At 53.8% G+C, this 17704-nt stretch overlaps 1 protein-coding gene across 1 annotated transcript; it reads left to right on the forward strand.

Moving 5' to 3' along the window:
- Window positions 1–14592: 14592 nt before the first annotated feature.
- On the forward strand, window positions 14593–16118 carry LOC147090535 (zona pellucida sperm-binding protein 3-like). The gene is made up of 6 exons (XM_085977291.1): window positions 14593–14708; window positions 14796–14899; window positions 14990–15167; window positions 15261–15387; window positions 15804–15883; window positions 15977–16118. Exons 1-6 carry the CDS (start codon window positions 14593–14595, stop codon window positions 16116–16118), a joined length of 747 nt encoding a protein of 248 aa, XP_085833417.1.
- The last annotated feature ends 1586 nt before the right edge of the window (window positions 16119–17704 follow it).

Here is a 17704-nt window from a genome sequence, read left to right on the forward strand (position 1 = left end):
GGTGGAGTCGGAAGCCACAAATCCCGGCCCCGGGGGGGCGGAGCCTGAGGGAGGGGAGCTGGAGCCGGCAGCTGTGGTGGAACCACAGGCTGTGACGGTGACAGTCCCAACCCCTGGTCCATCAGCCCCGGGAGCCTCACCCAAAGCAGCCCCTCGTAGGTCGACTCGAGCGCCCCAGCCCAGAAAGTTTTGGTCAGATTCTCCCCATCCTTCCCAACCTCGGTCTAGAGCAGCCCCAGAAAGGTATGGTTCCCATTCAACAGCGACAGGCTGCAGGGGGTCAAAGCCGAAGGTCAGTGCAGCCCCACCACAGGGTGCAGCACGCTGCAGCCCTCACAGGAATTCAGTAGGCCGCCCGGCGGAGGGCGGTGCTGTACATGAGTTAAGTTAGGTAATTATGATGATAGTTTAAGGAATATAAAGTTTACGGTGTTAAGAAATGTTAAGAGTACGATTTTGAAGTCTGCCCGGTATGTGTGCTTGTTTGGAAGCGGGGTCTAGGAACCCGCGCGTCCATTTAATTAGGCCAGCACCTATTGGGAGCCTGGCTACATCATTTTATTGGTTACAGAAACCTGGGATATGATGAAAAAGATTCTCATCGTGTTCGTAGCGATCGGGTGCGGGTGGGCCTACCGGGGCCACACCAAGGACGTCATCATCTTCGGGTGTTCCGGGGACACGGCCCCCATCGCGACGGATGGGACAGGGGAGCGAGAGGTTGAGGAAACCGCCACCTACTTCCACCAGGGGAGATGGCCAGGTTGGCTGGGGACGAATTCTACGGAATACTCCAGCAGTTTCGGTTTTGCCTACCAAGAGACTTCGTTAACGTGCCCTCGGGTGAGGATCCTTGCACCCAGAGTCAGCGTTACCGTGGGAAAGAGGATCTGTCTGGTGTGTAATGGGAACATACCACTAAGGCGATGGTGGTGGCTGCGAAAGCTGGGAAAGGACATGAAGAACTCTACGGTCGAGTGGGAGCGACTGGGTAATAAGACCCATCGGACTATTACGGGGACTCACGGACAATTACGTGTGTGTTGGGACAAATGGTGGGAACCAGATGAAGGAATATATGTCTGTATGTGGGGTTCAAAACGCGTTTGCCCCAAGGGCGTATCCATCTTCTTCCAGAGGCAGTGGCAGGATGAAGGAAAGGGGATGAGATGGGATGTCAGCACTCGGGCGTGTGGAGCCCCATACTCCCCTATTCTGGTAAACGCCACTGAACTCATCACCCGCCCACGCAAGCCCCTGCCCACGCTTCCGGCGGCACTAGCCCAGAAAGAAGGGTGCCCCACCACCACCAAGGGACCCGGGAACGGTTTAGTATTGGTAGCCACCGGTCAGGTGCTGTACCAAGGGGTACACTACGCGGTAGCCTCAGTGATTTTAAACCTCACTGAGGTACGATTGCCGGAGTGGTGTCCCAAAGAAACGGAACAATTATACCAGGTCCTGTTAACCCGAATGTTTAGACAGTTTTACGAGTTTGACTTTGCCGACATCGACAAAGACAAATTATACACCACACCACCGGAAGCTTTGGATCGAGTCGGGAGGCAAAGAAGGGGTACAGTAAATGACATATTCACTGCTTTTAATACCGGGACATCTGTCGTCAACGCTCTAGATAACGTGGAGCTGCAGACACAGATCAACGGTTTAAAAGCCCAGTTAAGGAACATACTAACAGACGAAAATAAGGTAGTGGGTTCTGAGTTACATGAAGACCAGGCCATGACACTACACTTTAAGGAAATAATAGCTGAGCTGGAGAAACACGCGAGAACGGTAAATGCGCTCATTAAGGAGGATCGGAATGCGTCCGATCAAGCTGTGCAAAACGAGGCCTGTGTGCTATACGGGGCGTGGTTACTGGGCGAGGGCCGCAGTAATCTTGAGGATTTAAAACAGGGTTTGGTCCCGTCCTGGATCAGCAACAAGCACTTGCAAGCGCTCCACCCTTTTGAGAATGCATTAAGCCCGTGCCAGCTCAGGCTAGCTGCAGAAGCGTACCCAGTCCCAGTGGACTGCGGACGTTCGAATCATACTATCATGGGAATAGTGGTAAGAATGCCGGTGTTGGGTCCCGCAGCAAAGCCCGCCCCGGTATACAGGGTGGAGAACATTGGAGTCATTCAAGGGGGCGCGCACATTCGTTACGCAGTGGTCCCGCCTTACGTCATCAGATGGGAGCGTACGATGACAGGCACCGACCTCTCGGGGCGTCGGAGCCGGGGAGCACACATCATCCTGTGTCCCCAGCACTTGAATGCCTTTTTGAAACCACAGTGCGGGTTCAGAACCGCTAGCGCGAAGCCGATAAATTGCACCATGGAGGCAATGGCAGAGGACCATGTGCCCCCGCAGGTAGCATATATCGGGGGTGGGACATACTGCATCACCACTGCAGCGCCTCACTACCGCTACGGACAGCACGAGTGGTGTTCGATCAGTGATAGCAGTTTCTGTTTCAAACCCAGGGCCGAGGTTCAAGTGGCACAACAACGAATTGTCCCCATTCCTGCACCCTCCACCGTTCACCTCACTGTAAAAGAGAATTTCACGGACTTACAACGATTCGTCGCGCATTTTGGTTATGTAATTCCCCCTCTTCCCGAACACCTCACCAAGATTTTAAAAGCCGTTATAGTTTCACAGAAACATTTTTACACACTGGAGCAGAAGACTTTAGAGATAGGAAAAGACATATTGGACATAGTCATCCCACTATGGTGGGACTTGTTCACTAACATAGAGATCCCGGCCTGGATTAGAATAGCATCCCACATCCTAGTAGTGTGTCAGGTTTTAATTGTGATATTTTTGCTGTTCGTGCATTGCAAGAGAGGCAAACGCCTCCAGAGGCACGAGAACACAGGAGAATGGAGAGAACGCTATGTGCGAATGGGGGAAGAAGACACCCCACTTTAAGCTGCTAGTATTGAAAGTTAGGCGTCCCTCCATTTTTAGATTTTGGCCATTTGCGCGTTTTCTTTTAAGTGTATGAATATTGTTATGTTATTAGTCGTTGTTAAGTTTTTGGATTAATAAAAGGTGTATGCAGGTGGTGCAAGAGGGTATCAACCCCTGCACATCTGACAGATGAATGTGTTATAGTTTAAGAAGTACTGCCTATGATTGTCCAAATGTGCACAAGGTCATTTTCGTTTTTTTCGGAAATGGGAACTGCATGTGTCGTGAGGGTCATAGATAGTTAAGTGCCAGGAATGTTTGGATGTGGGGAATCAGGGAAAATTTGCTCACCAAGGATCATTGCTACCTCTAGCAAGCTATCAGTATCACAGGGGGGCCTGTAAGATTCGAAATTTTCAGCAATAATCACGCAAGAAAACAGGATAAAATAAGACAGTTTATTGACCAAAGTAAGCTTGCACAGAAAAACCTTTGATAAAAGGGCATACAAAATGGCCGCCGGGCCTCGTGATCAGTTTCTGGACCATTTGATTTCTGTTACTGCAAGCCAGACAGGCTTGTGGATTGAAGACAGTAAGCCCGCGAAAGCCAGTATCGGGAAACCGAAACTCAGGGAAACAGCATACATATTCAATGGATTCTAAGTACAAGACAGTTTCAGGCAAACAGGATGGGGCCCATCAAGATATGGGCGGACAATGAATGAACACTTAAACCCATTTAATGTACAAAGGAGAAACCGTTTAACAGCCATCAAGGGAAATCTCCAGACCGATCAATATGCGAACCGAGTTACGGTGACAAAGTAAAAGACATTAAAAGACATTATCGGCCAGGAAGGCCAGTTAAGTTATCACCGGCTCCCGTTACAAGACAAAGCGCCCCTGCAGAGATTTCTGCCCGCCAAAATATTACAAAGACTGGACTATGATCTGGCGGGAGATAAGGCTGGCCCAAAAAGGGTATAAATATGGATTTTGAAAAGTCCATCAGCGCCTCTTCTACCTCGGTAGCTTCGGAATTCGATCAGGAAGTTTCGGACGGACATTTCGGAAAGGACAACGTGGTCGGTGTTCAGCCAGACAAGGCTCGGCCACGACGAGGGTGGCCCGGGTACCGTTGTCGGGAGATCATCGACGACCCAGGCCGAAGAAGAAGACACCCTCAGGAAAACCGACGATCCAGGCCGGAGAGAAAGGACATTCCGGGCCTAGCACTTCCGTGCCTCAACATCCCATCGAGGTGTTGTTCTGTTCCATGAACCCAAATCCACAACAGACTTGGTGGATTTCAGCCATGACGAGTGCTCACCGAGGCTGTGTCCACTGCCTCATCGCCTGAGAGAGAGAGAGAGAAAAACAAGCTGCGCCAGAAGTTTCCAAATCCACGTGACGACGGAAAGCTGTGCCAGAAAGGCTGCGAACCCCTCCTTTTTGCGATTCTGATAGCGGTGAGCATGATCCCGAGTTCCTCAAGTCGAAACTTAGTTTAGGTATTAGGGGAGGGAGTAAGGTTAAATCGTAATGTGTTTCTCCTTTTACGACGTGCCGTGTGTTCCCCATTTCCATAGAGTCAAGTTCATAAATTTGTGCATGATTGTAGTTACTTTAATCTGTGCCTATGACATGTATTTTGTAATGCTTCAAACTGTTTAAAAATAAAAGCATCCATTTCATGCTATTCAACCTGGTCTATTGAGTCCTTTCTCTGCACTACAGTTCTCTGCATCTAAGTCCAAGGTCTAGAACCGTAGGGGAGAGTGGGTCGAACCACTCAAGGGTAATTATTGCACAAAGCCTGGCAGGAGACCAGAACGAGCAAGAGAAACCCCCTACAATGATGACAAGTTGGTGTTGTTGTTCCAGTGTGACAGTCTCCATTTCCCATCACAACCTTTATCAGTCTGTATGAAACAGGACAATTGTAATTAGAGTGACTTTGCCTCTATTTTAGAGTTTTAGTTTGGATAGACTGTTTCCCCCTGATGATGTCCTTTTACTTATCAGCAGGGACGGGGGAGCTTGTCCTGTTTTGCAGACTACGAGTTAGGGGCAGTGGGTGAAGCTCAGGCCCATACCGATCATCTATAAGGGGTCCTCCCCACAAGGGACAGGACACCACTAACAAGAACAAAGAGTCTGTCCGAACTAATGTCCCACAGTACATATCAACTGATTAAGGTCCAACTTTCCGATCCGGTAAAATGAGGCAATGATCCCGTCCGCATCCAGCCATTTGTAGAAGCTTCTGGAAAACCCATTGGACGCCGAGTGTTTGCGTGCCAGGCTCCCTGGAGAGGGAGCGGGCAACGCCCACCGGTACACTCAAGGCCTCCCGCAACCGGTGGGCACCGCAGGGAATGGAGAGTCTTGTCGGCACGAGTAATAATATTATGATTTACTTTTATGAGTTTCCTCTTGTTTTGTCGAAAGAACATTCTGCGTTTGAGTTCCTTTGTTAATTGTGCCACCTTAAAGAGGGAGGCCAGGTGTAAATTCGTTCCTCTGTTGATGACACCGGGACAACCCATGTCATTTTATGGCTCAATTTTTCAAAATCCACATTAGACATAGGAACATGGGAACAGGAGGAGGCGATTCAGCCCCTCGAGCCTGTCGCTCCATTCAATGAGATCGTGGCTGATCTGGGACCTAACCCCACATACCCGTCTTTGGCCCATATCCCTTAATACCTTTGGTTATCAAAAATCTATCAATCTCAGATCTAAAATTAACAATTGACCCAGCAACAACTGCCGTTAGCGGAAGAGAGTTCCAAACCTCTCCCACCCTTTGTGTGTAGAAATGTTTCCTAACTTCACTTCTGAAAGATCTGGCTGTAATTTTTAGGCTATGTCCCCTTGTCCTGAACTCCCAAGCAGCGGAAATAGTTTGTCTCTGTGTACCCTATCGGTTCCCCTTAATATCTTGAAAACGTCAATCAAATCCCCCCTTAACATTGTAAATTCCGAGCTTTCCACCATTGGGAAAGTACGCTGATCTATCCTTTTTAGATGCAAAGTGGATGACTACTGTATTAATGGTGCCCATCAAAATGTGCCCTTGTGCGACTCTTTCAGGTGGGGGTGATTGACCAAATTGTAATAGGCCCTCCTGGCAATAAATCCATCAGTTCTGTCTTTCTTTTCCTTTTTTTATTATTATTTTTTTTTCTTCTTTTGTCAAGTTTTATTTAAAGTTTTATTAATTTACAGTTGATTAGTTTAATCAAAAGAGCACCCCTAATTGGTCGAATGTTTTCTTAAGTTACAGTCAATTGCTTTAATCAAAAAGAGCAGCCAAATTTTAAATTAATTTGTTAAGGTTCCTTTAAAGTTTTATTTATAAACTAATTGGTTAATCACCCACACAAAAAAGATTACTGTAGATTTGCTTAACCACCCAATCAAAAGGGTCACTCCGATTGGTTGAATTAAAATAGGCCCTCCTGGCAATAAATCCATGAGTTCTGTGATCCTCTTTTGGTAAAACCATAAATTTAGACAGATAAAAAACTGTAAATAAACCATTAAAACTGTAAATAAACCAATCAAACTGTAATAAACCAATAAAACTTCAAATAAACCTTAATAATCAAATTAAAATTTGGTTCTCCAGCCCAATTATGCACTCCAGTCCCCGCGGCGCCCACCGGTCACGAAAGTGATCTAGCGCGCCGGCGGACACCGCGTGCTCCAGCTCTAGGGCCACCCGGGCGCGAACATGGCCACGGAAGAGAGGGAGGCAATCCGGCCGGACGACCCCCTCGACCGCCCGCTGCCTGGACCAATTAATGGCCTTCTTCGCCAGGCCCAGGAGCAGACCCACGAGGAGGTCCTCCGACCTGCCCGCTCCCCTCCGCACCGGGTGACCGTAGATCAAGAGCGTGGGACTGAAGTGCAACCAAAACTTGAGGAGCAGCCCCTTCAAATAATGAAAGAGGGGCTGCAACCTCTCACACTCTATATAAATATGAAACACGGACTCCTCCAGACCGCAGAACAAACATGCGGTCTGGGAGTCCGTGAACCTACTTAAATACCTATTGCACGGGACTGCCCTGTGCAACACCCTCCAGGCCAAGTCCCCAATAGAACAAGGGAGGACTCCCGCATAGAGAGCCCCCCATTGGGGACCTCCGCCTCCGTCGGAAGGTAAAACTGCACGCCACGGCGTGTCCGGACGGCAGGCGAAGATGGCAAAGTGGAAGGTGTGCAGGAGCAGCCCGTACAGGAAACCCCTCCGTGCGGAATGAAAAGGCACAGAGGGTATTTCCTCGAGACGGCTCAAGTTGTGAGGCGCCGGCTCCCGAGGGGGGGGTCGGGGCTGGGCGCCGACAAGGAATTCCGTCCGAACGGGGGAAAGCTCAGACGGGATCGCCCCACACGCCTGAGCCGCCTCGATACACCTAGTGGTGCCGGGGCGCACTTTCGCCTTTATCGACTCGATGGCATCGGCCGCGAGCCGGACGTTTACCCAAGACATGCGCCTCGCCAACTCCTCCGGCGCCATCCAGCCCACTCCTCCGCCATCGAGCAGGTCCCCGACTCGAGTCACCTTGCCAGCCACAGCTCTGTGCTCCGCCAGCCACCCGAACCTGCGGACGTGGAGGTGCGGATTCCTGAACAGTGGCTCCCGAAGGACAGCCACCATTCCTGTCGGGGGAGAGCTGCGCCTGGAATAGACCCGGTTCCAAACCCATAGCAGTTCCTGGTAGAAGACAGGCAGCCCCCGCAGGCTGGCACGCGTGCCACCCACTTCCACAAACAGGAGCTGCGTGTCATAATTGAGGCCACGCAGCTGGCGGAAAAAATACGTCGCCAGCGCGCACCATCTTGGAGGAATCTCAACGTGCAGGTATCTCTGCAGCGTCTGAAGACGGAAAGTCGCAGCCTGGGTGCGAAGGCACACCAGCGCCTGACCGCCCTCCCTAAGCGGGAGACTCAGAACCGCGGCAGAGACCCAGTGCATCCTGTTGTTCCAGAAGAAGTCGACGAGCTTCTTCTGTATCTTGGCGACAAACGCAGGGGGAGGGATCAGAGTAACCAACCGGTACCACAACATGGCGGCCACCAGTTGGTTTATGACCAACGCCCGACCCCTGTAGGACAACACTCGGAGCAATCCCGTCCAGCGACCTAAGCGAGTGGCGACTTTGGCCTCCAACTCGTGCCAGTTCGCCGGCCAGGCGTCCTCGGCCAGGCTGAGGTAGACTCCCAAGTAGAGGAGGTGCGTAGTGCTCCAGGCGAAGGGCCTGAACTCCTCCGGCAGGGAGTCCACCTGCCACTGACCCACCAGGAGTCCAGAACATTTCCCCCAGTTGATCCTGGCGGAGGATGCGTCCGAGTAAATCTGCTGACATTCCCGCATCCTCCGCAAGTCAACGGGATCCGTGACCATGAGGAGCATGTCATCGGCGTAAGCCGAGAGGACCACCTCCACGCCCGGCCCTTGCAGAGCCAGTCCCGTCAACCTCTTCCGCAAGAGGCGCAGGAAAGGCTCCACGCAAATGGCATATAACTGGCCGGACATGGGGCATCCCTGACGCACCCCCCTCCCGAAGCGAGGGGGCGCCGTCAAGGACCCGTTAACTTTAATCAGACACACCGCGGCAGCGTACAGAAGTCGGATCCGGGCGACAAAATGTGTCCCGAACCCGAATGCGCGCAGAGTCCCGAAAAGATACTCGTGATCCACCCTGTCGAACGCCTTCTCCTGATCTAGGGAAAGGAAGGCGACCGACAGACCAGCCCTCTGGGAATGGTGGAGCAGGTCCCGGACCAGATGGATGTTATCATGAATAGACCGGCCCGGGACCGTGTAGGACTGGTCGGGGTGGATCATGTGGGCCAGCACGGCGCCAAGGCGAGCAGACATGGCCCTGGCAAAAATTTTATAATCCGTGCTGAGGAGGGAGACCGGGCGCCAGTTCTTAAGAAGCCGGAGATCGCCCTTCTTAGGCAGCAGGACAATCACTGCCCTGCGCCACGAGAGGGGCATCTCCCCGGTCGCCAAACTTTCCCCCAGGACCCGCGCGTAGTCGCCCCCCAGGACGCCCCAGAACGCCCTGTGGAACTCCACGGTCAGCCCGTCCAGCCCCGGGGACTTCCCCCTAGAGAGCTGGCGGAGGGCGCCGGTCAGCTCCTCCAGACACAGAGGAGCATCCAATTTTTCGGCGCCCTCCAGGCCGACCTTCGGCAGGTCCTCCCACAAAACTCTGCGCGCGTCCTCGCTGGACGGATCTGGAGAGAACAGAGCCCCGTAATAGGCGCGGGTCTCCGCGCGGATTCCCTCCGGATCCGAGACCGGAGATCCGTCGTCGGCCAGCAGCTCCAGGAGCTGCTTACGGATCCCCCGTCTTTTTTCCAGCGAGTAGAAGAAGGGGGAGCCGCGGTCCAGGTCCCGCAGGAACTGAATCCGCGACCTCACGAGCGCGCCTCGGGACCCGACGAGCTGCAGGTCCTTCAGCGTGCCCTTCTTCTCTTCGTACACCAACCGCAGGGCCGGGTCCTCGACGACTTGACCGAGACGGGACTCCAGGTCGAGCACCTCCTTCTCCAACCGCCCGACCCTGGCTTCCCGCCTCTTGGTCGACCCCCTCGCATACTCCTGACAGAAGAGACGGACGTGAGCCTTGCCCACGTCCCACCATAGCCTCAAGGAGGGGAAGCCCCCCTGCTTCCTTCTCCAGCCGGCCCAGAACCGACGAAACGAATCCTGGAACCGCGCGTCCTCCAGCAGCAGGTTGTTAAAATGCCAGTACGCGGACCCCCCCCCCCCGCGCGCAGCGGAACGAGCTCCGCCCACACCAGGTGGTGGTCCGCGCATGGCACCGGCCGCATGGAAGCCGCCGGAACGCAGGAAACGTATGCCCTGGAAATGTAGAGGCGGTCGATTCTGGACGCACCTCTCCCAGGCCTCACACAAGTGAAAGCGCTGGAGTCGGGATGGAGATTTCGCCAGACGTCCACCAAGTCGAGGGACCCGACCAGGTCCCTCAACTTCTCCATCGCCGCCGGGCATCGCAGGTGGCCGGTGCGGTCCCTTGCCTCGAGGGTGCAATTAAAATCCCCCCCGAGGACGACGCACTCGCCCGCGTCGATGGAGCCCAGAAGAGTGGACACTTCTTCAAAGAAGCGCGCTTGCTGCGCACCGGCCCCAGGGGCGTACACGTTCACTAAATGGAGCGGCACGCCCCCCAGGCGAACAGTGACCTGGAGCAAGCGGCCCGGCACGAGCTCCTTGACCCCCAAGATCTCCGGCTGAAAATGCGGGGCCAGCAAAATAGCCACCCCACTGGAAACATTGGAGAGGTGACTCATGCTGACCCCTCCTTGCCACTCCAGGAGCCACGTGGCCTCGTCTCCCGGAACGGTGTGGGTTTCTTGCAGGAAGCACACCGCATACTTCCCGTCCCGAAGGACCGAAAAGTTATTAAATCTGCGGCTAGCTTCCCTGCTGCCGTTGATGTTGAGGCTGGCTATGGTTATCTTCATTTCAGAAGCATAATCCAACCCCTACTTAACACTAACGGGGGAAGGGAGGGCGGCCGCTAGTCGACCGCCACTCCCTTTGCAGCCCAGTGAGGAAGGACCGGAACTGACGCAGCTCGAGCGGGTCCACGCCCGCGTCCGCGACCATGGTCTTGAAGGCGACGCGGGCCGACCCGACGAGCAGCGCCAGCCCCGACCATCTATCGAGGGCCAGCCGGGTCCTTTGACGACCCTGGCACGTGGCCACAAAGTCCCGGAGATCCTCAATGGGAATGAGGGGGGTCCCGGCGAGGGGCGCGAGGTCCTCCATCTCCTCATCAGCGATGGAGTCGCATTCCTCCTCCGCCCCCACCACCGAGTCCCCCTCCTCCTCCGGGGGGTCGCCACCGGCGGCCGACCCGTCCGCCACGCGGAGCGCAGCGAGCGGCTCGGCCGCGACGGCCGGCCCCGCCTCCGCCCGGATCCCACCTCCAGGATCGGTAGCGGAGGATTCCTCCCTGGGCTCCTCTAGGGGCGCCGGGCCAGAAGACGGCGGCGGTTCAGAGCCCCCCTCCGCCCCAGGCGCCAGAACGACCGGAGAGATCGGAGAGTACGTAAAAACGAACTCCTCCATGTCGCCCGGTGCCGGAGACAGAGACAGAGACAGAGGGCCCCCCTCTTCCGCGCCACCGGCCTCCGACCGAGCGGATGGGGTAATTTCAGTCAACCCCTGGACGAGGTCGAGCAGCACCTGGGAGACGACCGGGTCACTTTGGGCGAGCTCATTATCCGAGGACTCGCCCGACCCGGACCCCAGGCCGCCCGACCCGTCGAGGGGCAGCGGTACCGATAAGGGGTCTACTTCTGCCGCGGGTTGCTCCGCGACCCCCCCCACGGGCAGGGTCTCGTCCCCAGCCCCGGGAGGCACGAGCTGGGCAGACACCTCTGCCTCAGCCCCCCTAGGGACAGGCGACCCCTGCCGTTCGCCCGTGATGGTATTAGCGGTGGGGTGGGGCGCAGTACCCGCGGCGGGCGACGACTCCCCCTGACCGGAGGGACCTTCCTCCTCCCGGTCCTCCTCCTCATCCAGGGGGTCGCGCCTTCTTTTAAGTGCGGAGGGGTAGAGCGAGACCTCCATTTCCGCAGAGGCCACCCCTGCTCCCTCCCGTGGAGCGAGTTCTTCGGGTCCCCCGGGCCCGAGCCCGGCCGCAGATTCTGGCGCTACCGCCTCGGCGGTCGCGGCCACAGGCTCGGACACGAGGGCCCCCCCCCCCGCACTCCGCGATTAGCGCGGCGACGCTCTCTGGCGTCAGGGGCTCCATATTGTGGGGCACGCACTCCTCGGGTGGACCCGCCCTCCGGTATTTGCTTTTCCCCCGCGCCTTCCTCCCGACCGGACAACCCTCCTCCCCCCCGCCGGAGGCCAGGATGGCATCGACCTCCGACGACGACCGCACCCCGGTAGTTTTTGTTTGAGGGGGGGCACGGCTAGACCCGGGGGGAGGAGCGGCGGCGGCGCCAGCTACGGCCACGCCAGACGATCTGGCGGCCTTGGAGGCGGGGCAGTTCTTACGGATATGCCCCACCTCCCTGCAGGCGTGGCACCGCACGCCGTCCGTCGTGTAGAAGACGCGGTACGGGGTCCCCTCGTGGAGGACTGTAAAGGCCCCGTCCGTCTCCCCCTCCCGCGCCAGCTGGATAAAGGCCTGGTGCCGGAAGGAGAAGACATGGCGAAGGCTGGGTTCCCGGAATCCGAGCGGGATCGGCGTAATCCCCGACCTCACCTCCCCAAGTTGGTGCAAGTGGGGGAGGAGGAGCTCACCGGAGATGAAGGGCGGGATGTTAGACAACACGACCCTCTGCGCGGTGGCCTCAAGAGGGTCCACCGGCAGGAAGGTCCCGCCCACGGTGAGCCCCTGGGCGATGGCCAGGGCCACCGCCCGCTCGGACTCCAGGAAGAACACAGCCTTCCCATACATCCTCGAGGCGGCGAGGATGGCTGAAGGGCCGACAACCCCAGCCATCGCCTTCACACAATCCTCGATAGTCATGTTGGGGTGAGTGTAGCTCTTCACCCCGAGCTTCTTCGTAACAAGTCGGAACGGCGACAGGGCAGCGGAAGGAGCGGGAGCAGCCGCGGCTTTGGCCGTCACCGCCGCATACGTTCTCGCTGGCCCCGTCACCGCCGAAGACGTCGAAGCCATACTGGGGTGGTTTGTTTTTTGGGAGCTACACACACCCCAAGTCACAGGCCCTGTGGTATTAAGTGGCCTCGGGAGTAATTTAATGTCTGCCACCGAGCAGAGGGAGCTTAAAGCCAATGGCCCGCCTCTCCCCTTGATGGAATGATTGGGAGAGGGGCCTCCTCCTCTCTGCTCAAAGTGGCTATTAGTGGGTTTAATGGAGGTGCCCTCTGAGAGAGACAAAGGAGAGGGATAAAGAGAGAGAGAGAGGGGATGGGTGGGAAGGAGGGGGGGCCGCAAAGGCAGGGTCCGCACTCTAGGTGGTTGTTGGTGGGTGGGTGTCAGCAGGGGTGCACTCCCCGATGGTAACAAAGTCTATAAAGATGGTCTTCGGGCAGGGGGAGAAGATGTCTTCGCCTGGGTAGGCTGGAAAAAGCCCAGGCTCAGCCCCACACCAGGTCTTCTCGATGTAGGTAAGTGAGTAAGAGGCTTCACCTGGGCAGCTCCAGCTGACCCAGGCCAGGCTTTCCGGCCCGTCTTCTTTCCTCCCCCCGCCTAGAATACACAGTCTTTTGGGGAATGCACAAAAAAGACACCCACCTGCAGATGTTCAAAGTGATGATGCAGCTCCTTCCCTCCTTCCAAGTAGAAGTTGGCTGGTGTTCCTCTCCCCTCTCTCCCTCTCCTGAGATGGAGGCCTTTCCTCTCCTCCTCTCCCTCCAGGCACCTCAGTTGTAGATGGTCTGGTTGGTGGTGGACTGGTGCTTCTCCTTCTCCTTCTTGCCTGGTCAGGAGGCCACCACGCTCTTCTTTCCTCCTGCAGCTCAGAGGAAGGCAGAGACAACCTGCAGCACTCAGAGCAAGCCAGAGAATGAGTCCAGGCCTCTGGATTGCTAGTTCAGTATGGGTTCTGTCATTGGGTAGAAATTGTGGAGCTTGGGGTTAATTGACTCAATGTGACTGCAGGTTGTGTGTATAAAAGGTGCTTGTTGATGGGTGCAGGGATAGTTGAGTTGTTTAGTATCATGGGGGATTTTGTAGTGAGGGGTTTGCTCCCAGTGCTGGTGTTAGTTGGAGCTCTTTGTTCCTCTGATATTTGGCAACAGTTTGGGGGCCAGCGGTTTCCATGGAGAAGAGTAAAAGCCACCCCTGGGCCTCAGCGAGTCCTTTCTCCTGGGTCTCCCTTTGGCTCCGGTTTCAGTGTGTCTGAGGGGCGCAGTGTGTCTCCACTGCAGACTGTGAGGGTACAGTGTGGAGAGCACAACCTGCTGGTCAGGGTACAGATGGATTTATTTGGAACCAGGCACCTGATTAAAGCTGCTGACCTGACCCTGGGGACGGCAGGTTGTCGGCCAACTGGGATCTACTCTCAGAACCACACCGTCCTCTTTGATTATGGGCTGCATGAGTGTGGCAGCAGAGTGAAGGTAATGTGATTCCTCAACTCTTGCTCTAAGCTTGGAGTATGGATTAGACCCAATTCTTCATTCCTACTCTTGGTGAAATGTCATTGATGTTGAGATTCCTGTCTCTTGCTTTTAAATCCTCAGACTTGTGCTGAATTATGCATTGTCCTTGGCTTTAACTGGTCTTCCTTAGTCTCTCCAACAATGTCATGTCAGCACTATTGGCCTTGATCCTTGACTTGGTTCTTCCAAACTTTTCCTTCCTTACATCCTGTCTTGTGGATTTTCTGGTCACTGGGAATTCAGTTTAATGGTTCAGTTATCTACAATATTCAGCTTTTTATCTCCCACTCCGTGTAGAATACAGGGGAGCCTCGATTAAATGAGGCTTTAATCTTGTTCTTTTCATTGCTCCAAATTATCAACCTGTGGCTCCTTTTATTGAAGTGAAGCTGTCCTTTCATTGAGTCTTTATTCTGTTTAATTGTCTTGTGCTTGCAATCCCCCTCCTTGCATTAGCTACTGAGGCTGCACAACTTCCAACCACCTGAGTAGAATGTTGTCCATTTCTGAACCTGATGTCTTTCAGATGTCTGGAGATTTCCTGGTCTACGCCACCCACCTGAACCACACCCCCAAGGCCCATGGATCTGTCATTGTGAGAACTAATGGAGCTGTCGTTCCCATTGAGTGCCACTATTTTAGGTAAGATTCTTTACACTGTCGCGAATAACGTCTACAGCTGGCGTAGTTCTCTGACCTTGTCCTAAAATGGCTCCGTTGTCTTTCCAGGAAGGGCAATGTGAGCAGTGACCCGATCAAGCCCACCTGGATCCCGTTCAGCTCCACCAAGTCTGGAGAGGGGCTTCTGTCATTCTCTCTGCGCCTAATGAACGGTATGTGATGGGTGGATGTGGAATGACTTCCTGTAGTCACCCACTGGGAGTTGTACCCAGTCTCCAACCCTTGTCCCTCTTGTACTTCAGATGACTGGCTCACAGAGCGCACCTCGACTGTCTACTACCTGGGTGACCTCATTCACATTGAGGCCTCTGTTTCAATGACCAACCACATGCCCCTGAAGCTCTACATTGACCGCTGTGTCGCTACGTTGAGCCCAGACACGGACTCCACCCCGCGATACAGCATCATTGACTACAATGGGTAAGGAGCGCTCTGCTTTCTCCAGCTAGTCCTGTCTCAATGGCTTCTCTTGATTCACTCCATGTCCCTTTTTTTTAAAAATTATTTCTTCAGTTGCCTCCTGGACAGCAAAGCTGAGGACTCCTTCTCAACCTTCGTGTTGCCAAGAGATGGGCGTGAGCTGGACAAGCTCCACTTTGACCTGGATGCGTTCCGCTTCTTTGGAGATGACCGTTCCTTGGTAAGAGGAAGCCGACCATTGCAAAATATTTACAGCCAATCTGCATAACTGGCTTGTGCTCCACACGAGTGTCCTCCCACGCCTCTTCATCTAACTCCAACATATCCTTCTATTCCTTTCTCCCTGATGTATTTATCTAGCTTCCCCTTAAATGCATCTACACTATTTGCCTCAACCACTCCCTGTGGTAGCGAGTTCCATATTCTCACCACTCTCTCTGGGTAAAGAAGTTTCCCCTGAAATCCCTCTGCTGTATATCCTGTGATCCTATGAATCACTAACATTAACCACTTTTCTCTGTTTCTAGCCAGCTTGCTATCCATTCTGCTACTTGTCCCCTGAATCCACCTGTTCATTGAGTTCCCAAGTTGGGAGGGAGTCACTATATAATGACTTGTGTTGACTGTGTCCCTCAGATTTTCATCTCCTGTCACCTGAAGGTTGCTGCAGTGGATCGGAGAGATTCCATGAGCAAAGCTTGTACTTTCCAGAAGATGCAGAATGTGTAAGTGCCCCCTCTCTCCCTCAGGGATGTGTTGTGTGGGGAAGTGATGCCCAACCTGATTGTGAAACTGATTCTCTTGTTTAGCTGGACCCCATTGGAAGTATCCAACAATGACGTTTGTGCCTGTTGTCACTTGGGCAACTGCAGTGCCACAAGGGAGTTTGGATTTGATTCCAGAGGAAGGAGGGATCTTGTACCTGACGCTGGTAGGACATTGATTCTCTAGATGTTGGAGGTTGCCCTTTACCCTCTCTAACTGGAATGTTTGATATTGCAGCGAGTGATGCTGAATTGAAGTGGGAGGGTGAGGCCTCCCTTGGACCCCTGGTCATTCTGGACACTGATGTGACAGACCTGGCAACCGAGTCCCTTAATGAGGTTGAGCAACAGATGGCGGAGAGGTCTCCAGGTGGTGAGTTGGCCGACTGCTAGTTTCCATTTCCCCCTCAGTATTTCTTTCACTCACTGTTGGTTTCTCATTGCTGTTTAGGTGCGGAGTCTGAGGTGGTCCTGATGGTGGCCCTGACTGTGACTGCTGTCTCTCTGATCTCTGCTTCGTTGATCGCCTTGTTCCTGTACAGGAAACGCAAGCAAACCCTGCGCAACAACTTGTGATTAATAAAGTGGTGAAATTAGCAAATCTGTAATGGTTATTGCTTGCATTTGGTCATTGATCACGGCTGGGGATTTGCATTCTGAATACGGCAAGTTTTCCATATTTATTTACTTCCATTAATGATTCTTGACCCAGTGGCATGCCTACTGAGTGTATTTAATCCTTTCACCAGATATCAGGCTACTGGGGTATCTGCCCCATTTCACTAGTTTATTAACAGCAACTTGGAAGTGTTTGCCTGGAGCTAGTTATCTTGGCCTGCTGTTTGTCCCTTGTTAAGGAGCTTTGTGGGGCTCTTGTGGATTGAGGTTAGTGGGCCTGATTATTGAGCCCCATGAAATTGCAACGTTCCTGGAAATTTTAATGCTGGGATTAGTTTATTACTAGAAGTGGAGGTTGTTTAGTCCTCTATAACTGACTGGGATAATGAGTCTAAATGGGGTAGATGTCCATATTCTAAAAATGATAGCAGCACTAGAGAGGGTGCAAAACATTTATTAGGCTGATGCCAGAACTGAGATTCGACTTAGGAAAGATTGACCTGTTTGGGTTGCCTTCTCTAGGAAAGAGAAGGCTGAGGGTGTTTAAAATTATGACTGGGTGCGATGGGTTAGATATCGAGATGTTTCCACTTGGGGGCAAGACCAGAACTCGGGGCCTGTAACTACAAGGTAGTAACTAACTAATGACTCCAATGGTGAATTCAGGAGAAACCTCTTTACCCAGAGAGTGGTGAGAATGTGGATCTCGCTATCACGGAGTGGTTGAGGCGAATGGTGTAGCTGCATTTAAGGGGGAGCTCTAAGCATGAGGGAGGAATAGAAGGATATGCTGTTTGGGTGAGATGAAGGGTGGGAGGAGGCTCGTGTGGAGCATGGACTAGTTGGACTGAATAGCCTGTTTCTGTGCTGTCGATGGCTTGTTAACCTGCAGGATTAGACACCTGAGGAATTGCATCTCTGAAGGCCCCTTAAATGGCTTTCGGTGTTGGCCGTGGCTCAGTGGACAGCACTCTAGCCTGGGTCGGAAGGTCGTAGGTTCAAATCCCACTATAGAAACCTGGAGTACAAAATCCAGGCTGACACACCCAGTGCTGCACTGTCGGAGGTGCCATCTTTCGGATGAGAAGTTAAACCGAGGCCACTTCTGGCCCCTCGGGTGGATGTAAACGATCCTATGGCACTTTTGGAAGAAGA

Source organism: Somniosus microcephalus, unplaced genomic scaffold (genome assembly GCF_052327205.1).
Source record: "Somniosus microcephalus isolate GS21.2 unplaced genomic scaffold, FLI_Smic_1.0 unresolved_chr4, whole genome shotgun sequence".
Lineage (NCBI taxonomy): Eukaryota > Metazoa > Chordata > Chondrichthyes > Squaliformes > Somniosidae > Somniosus > Somniosus microcephalus.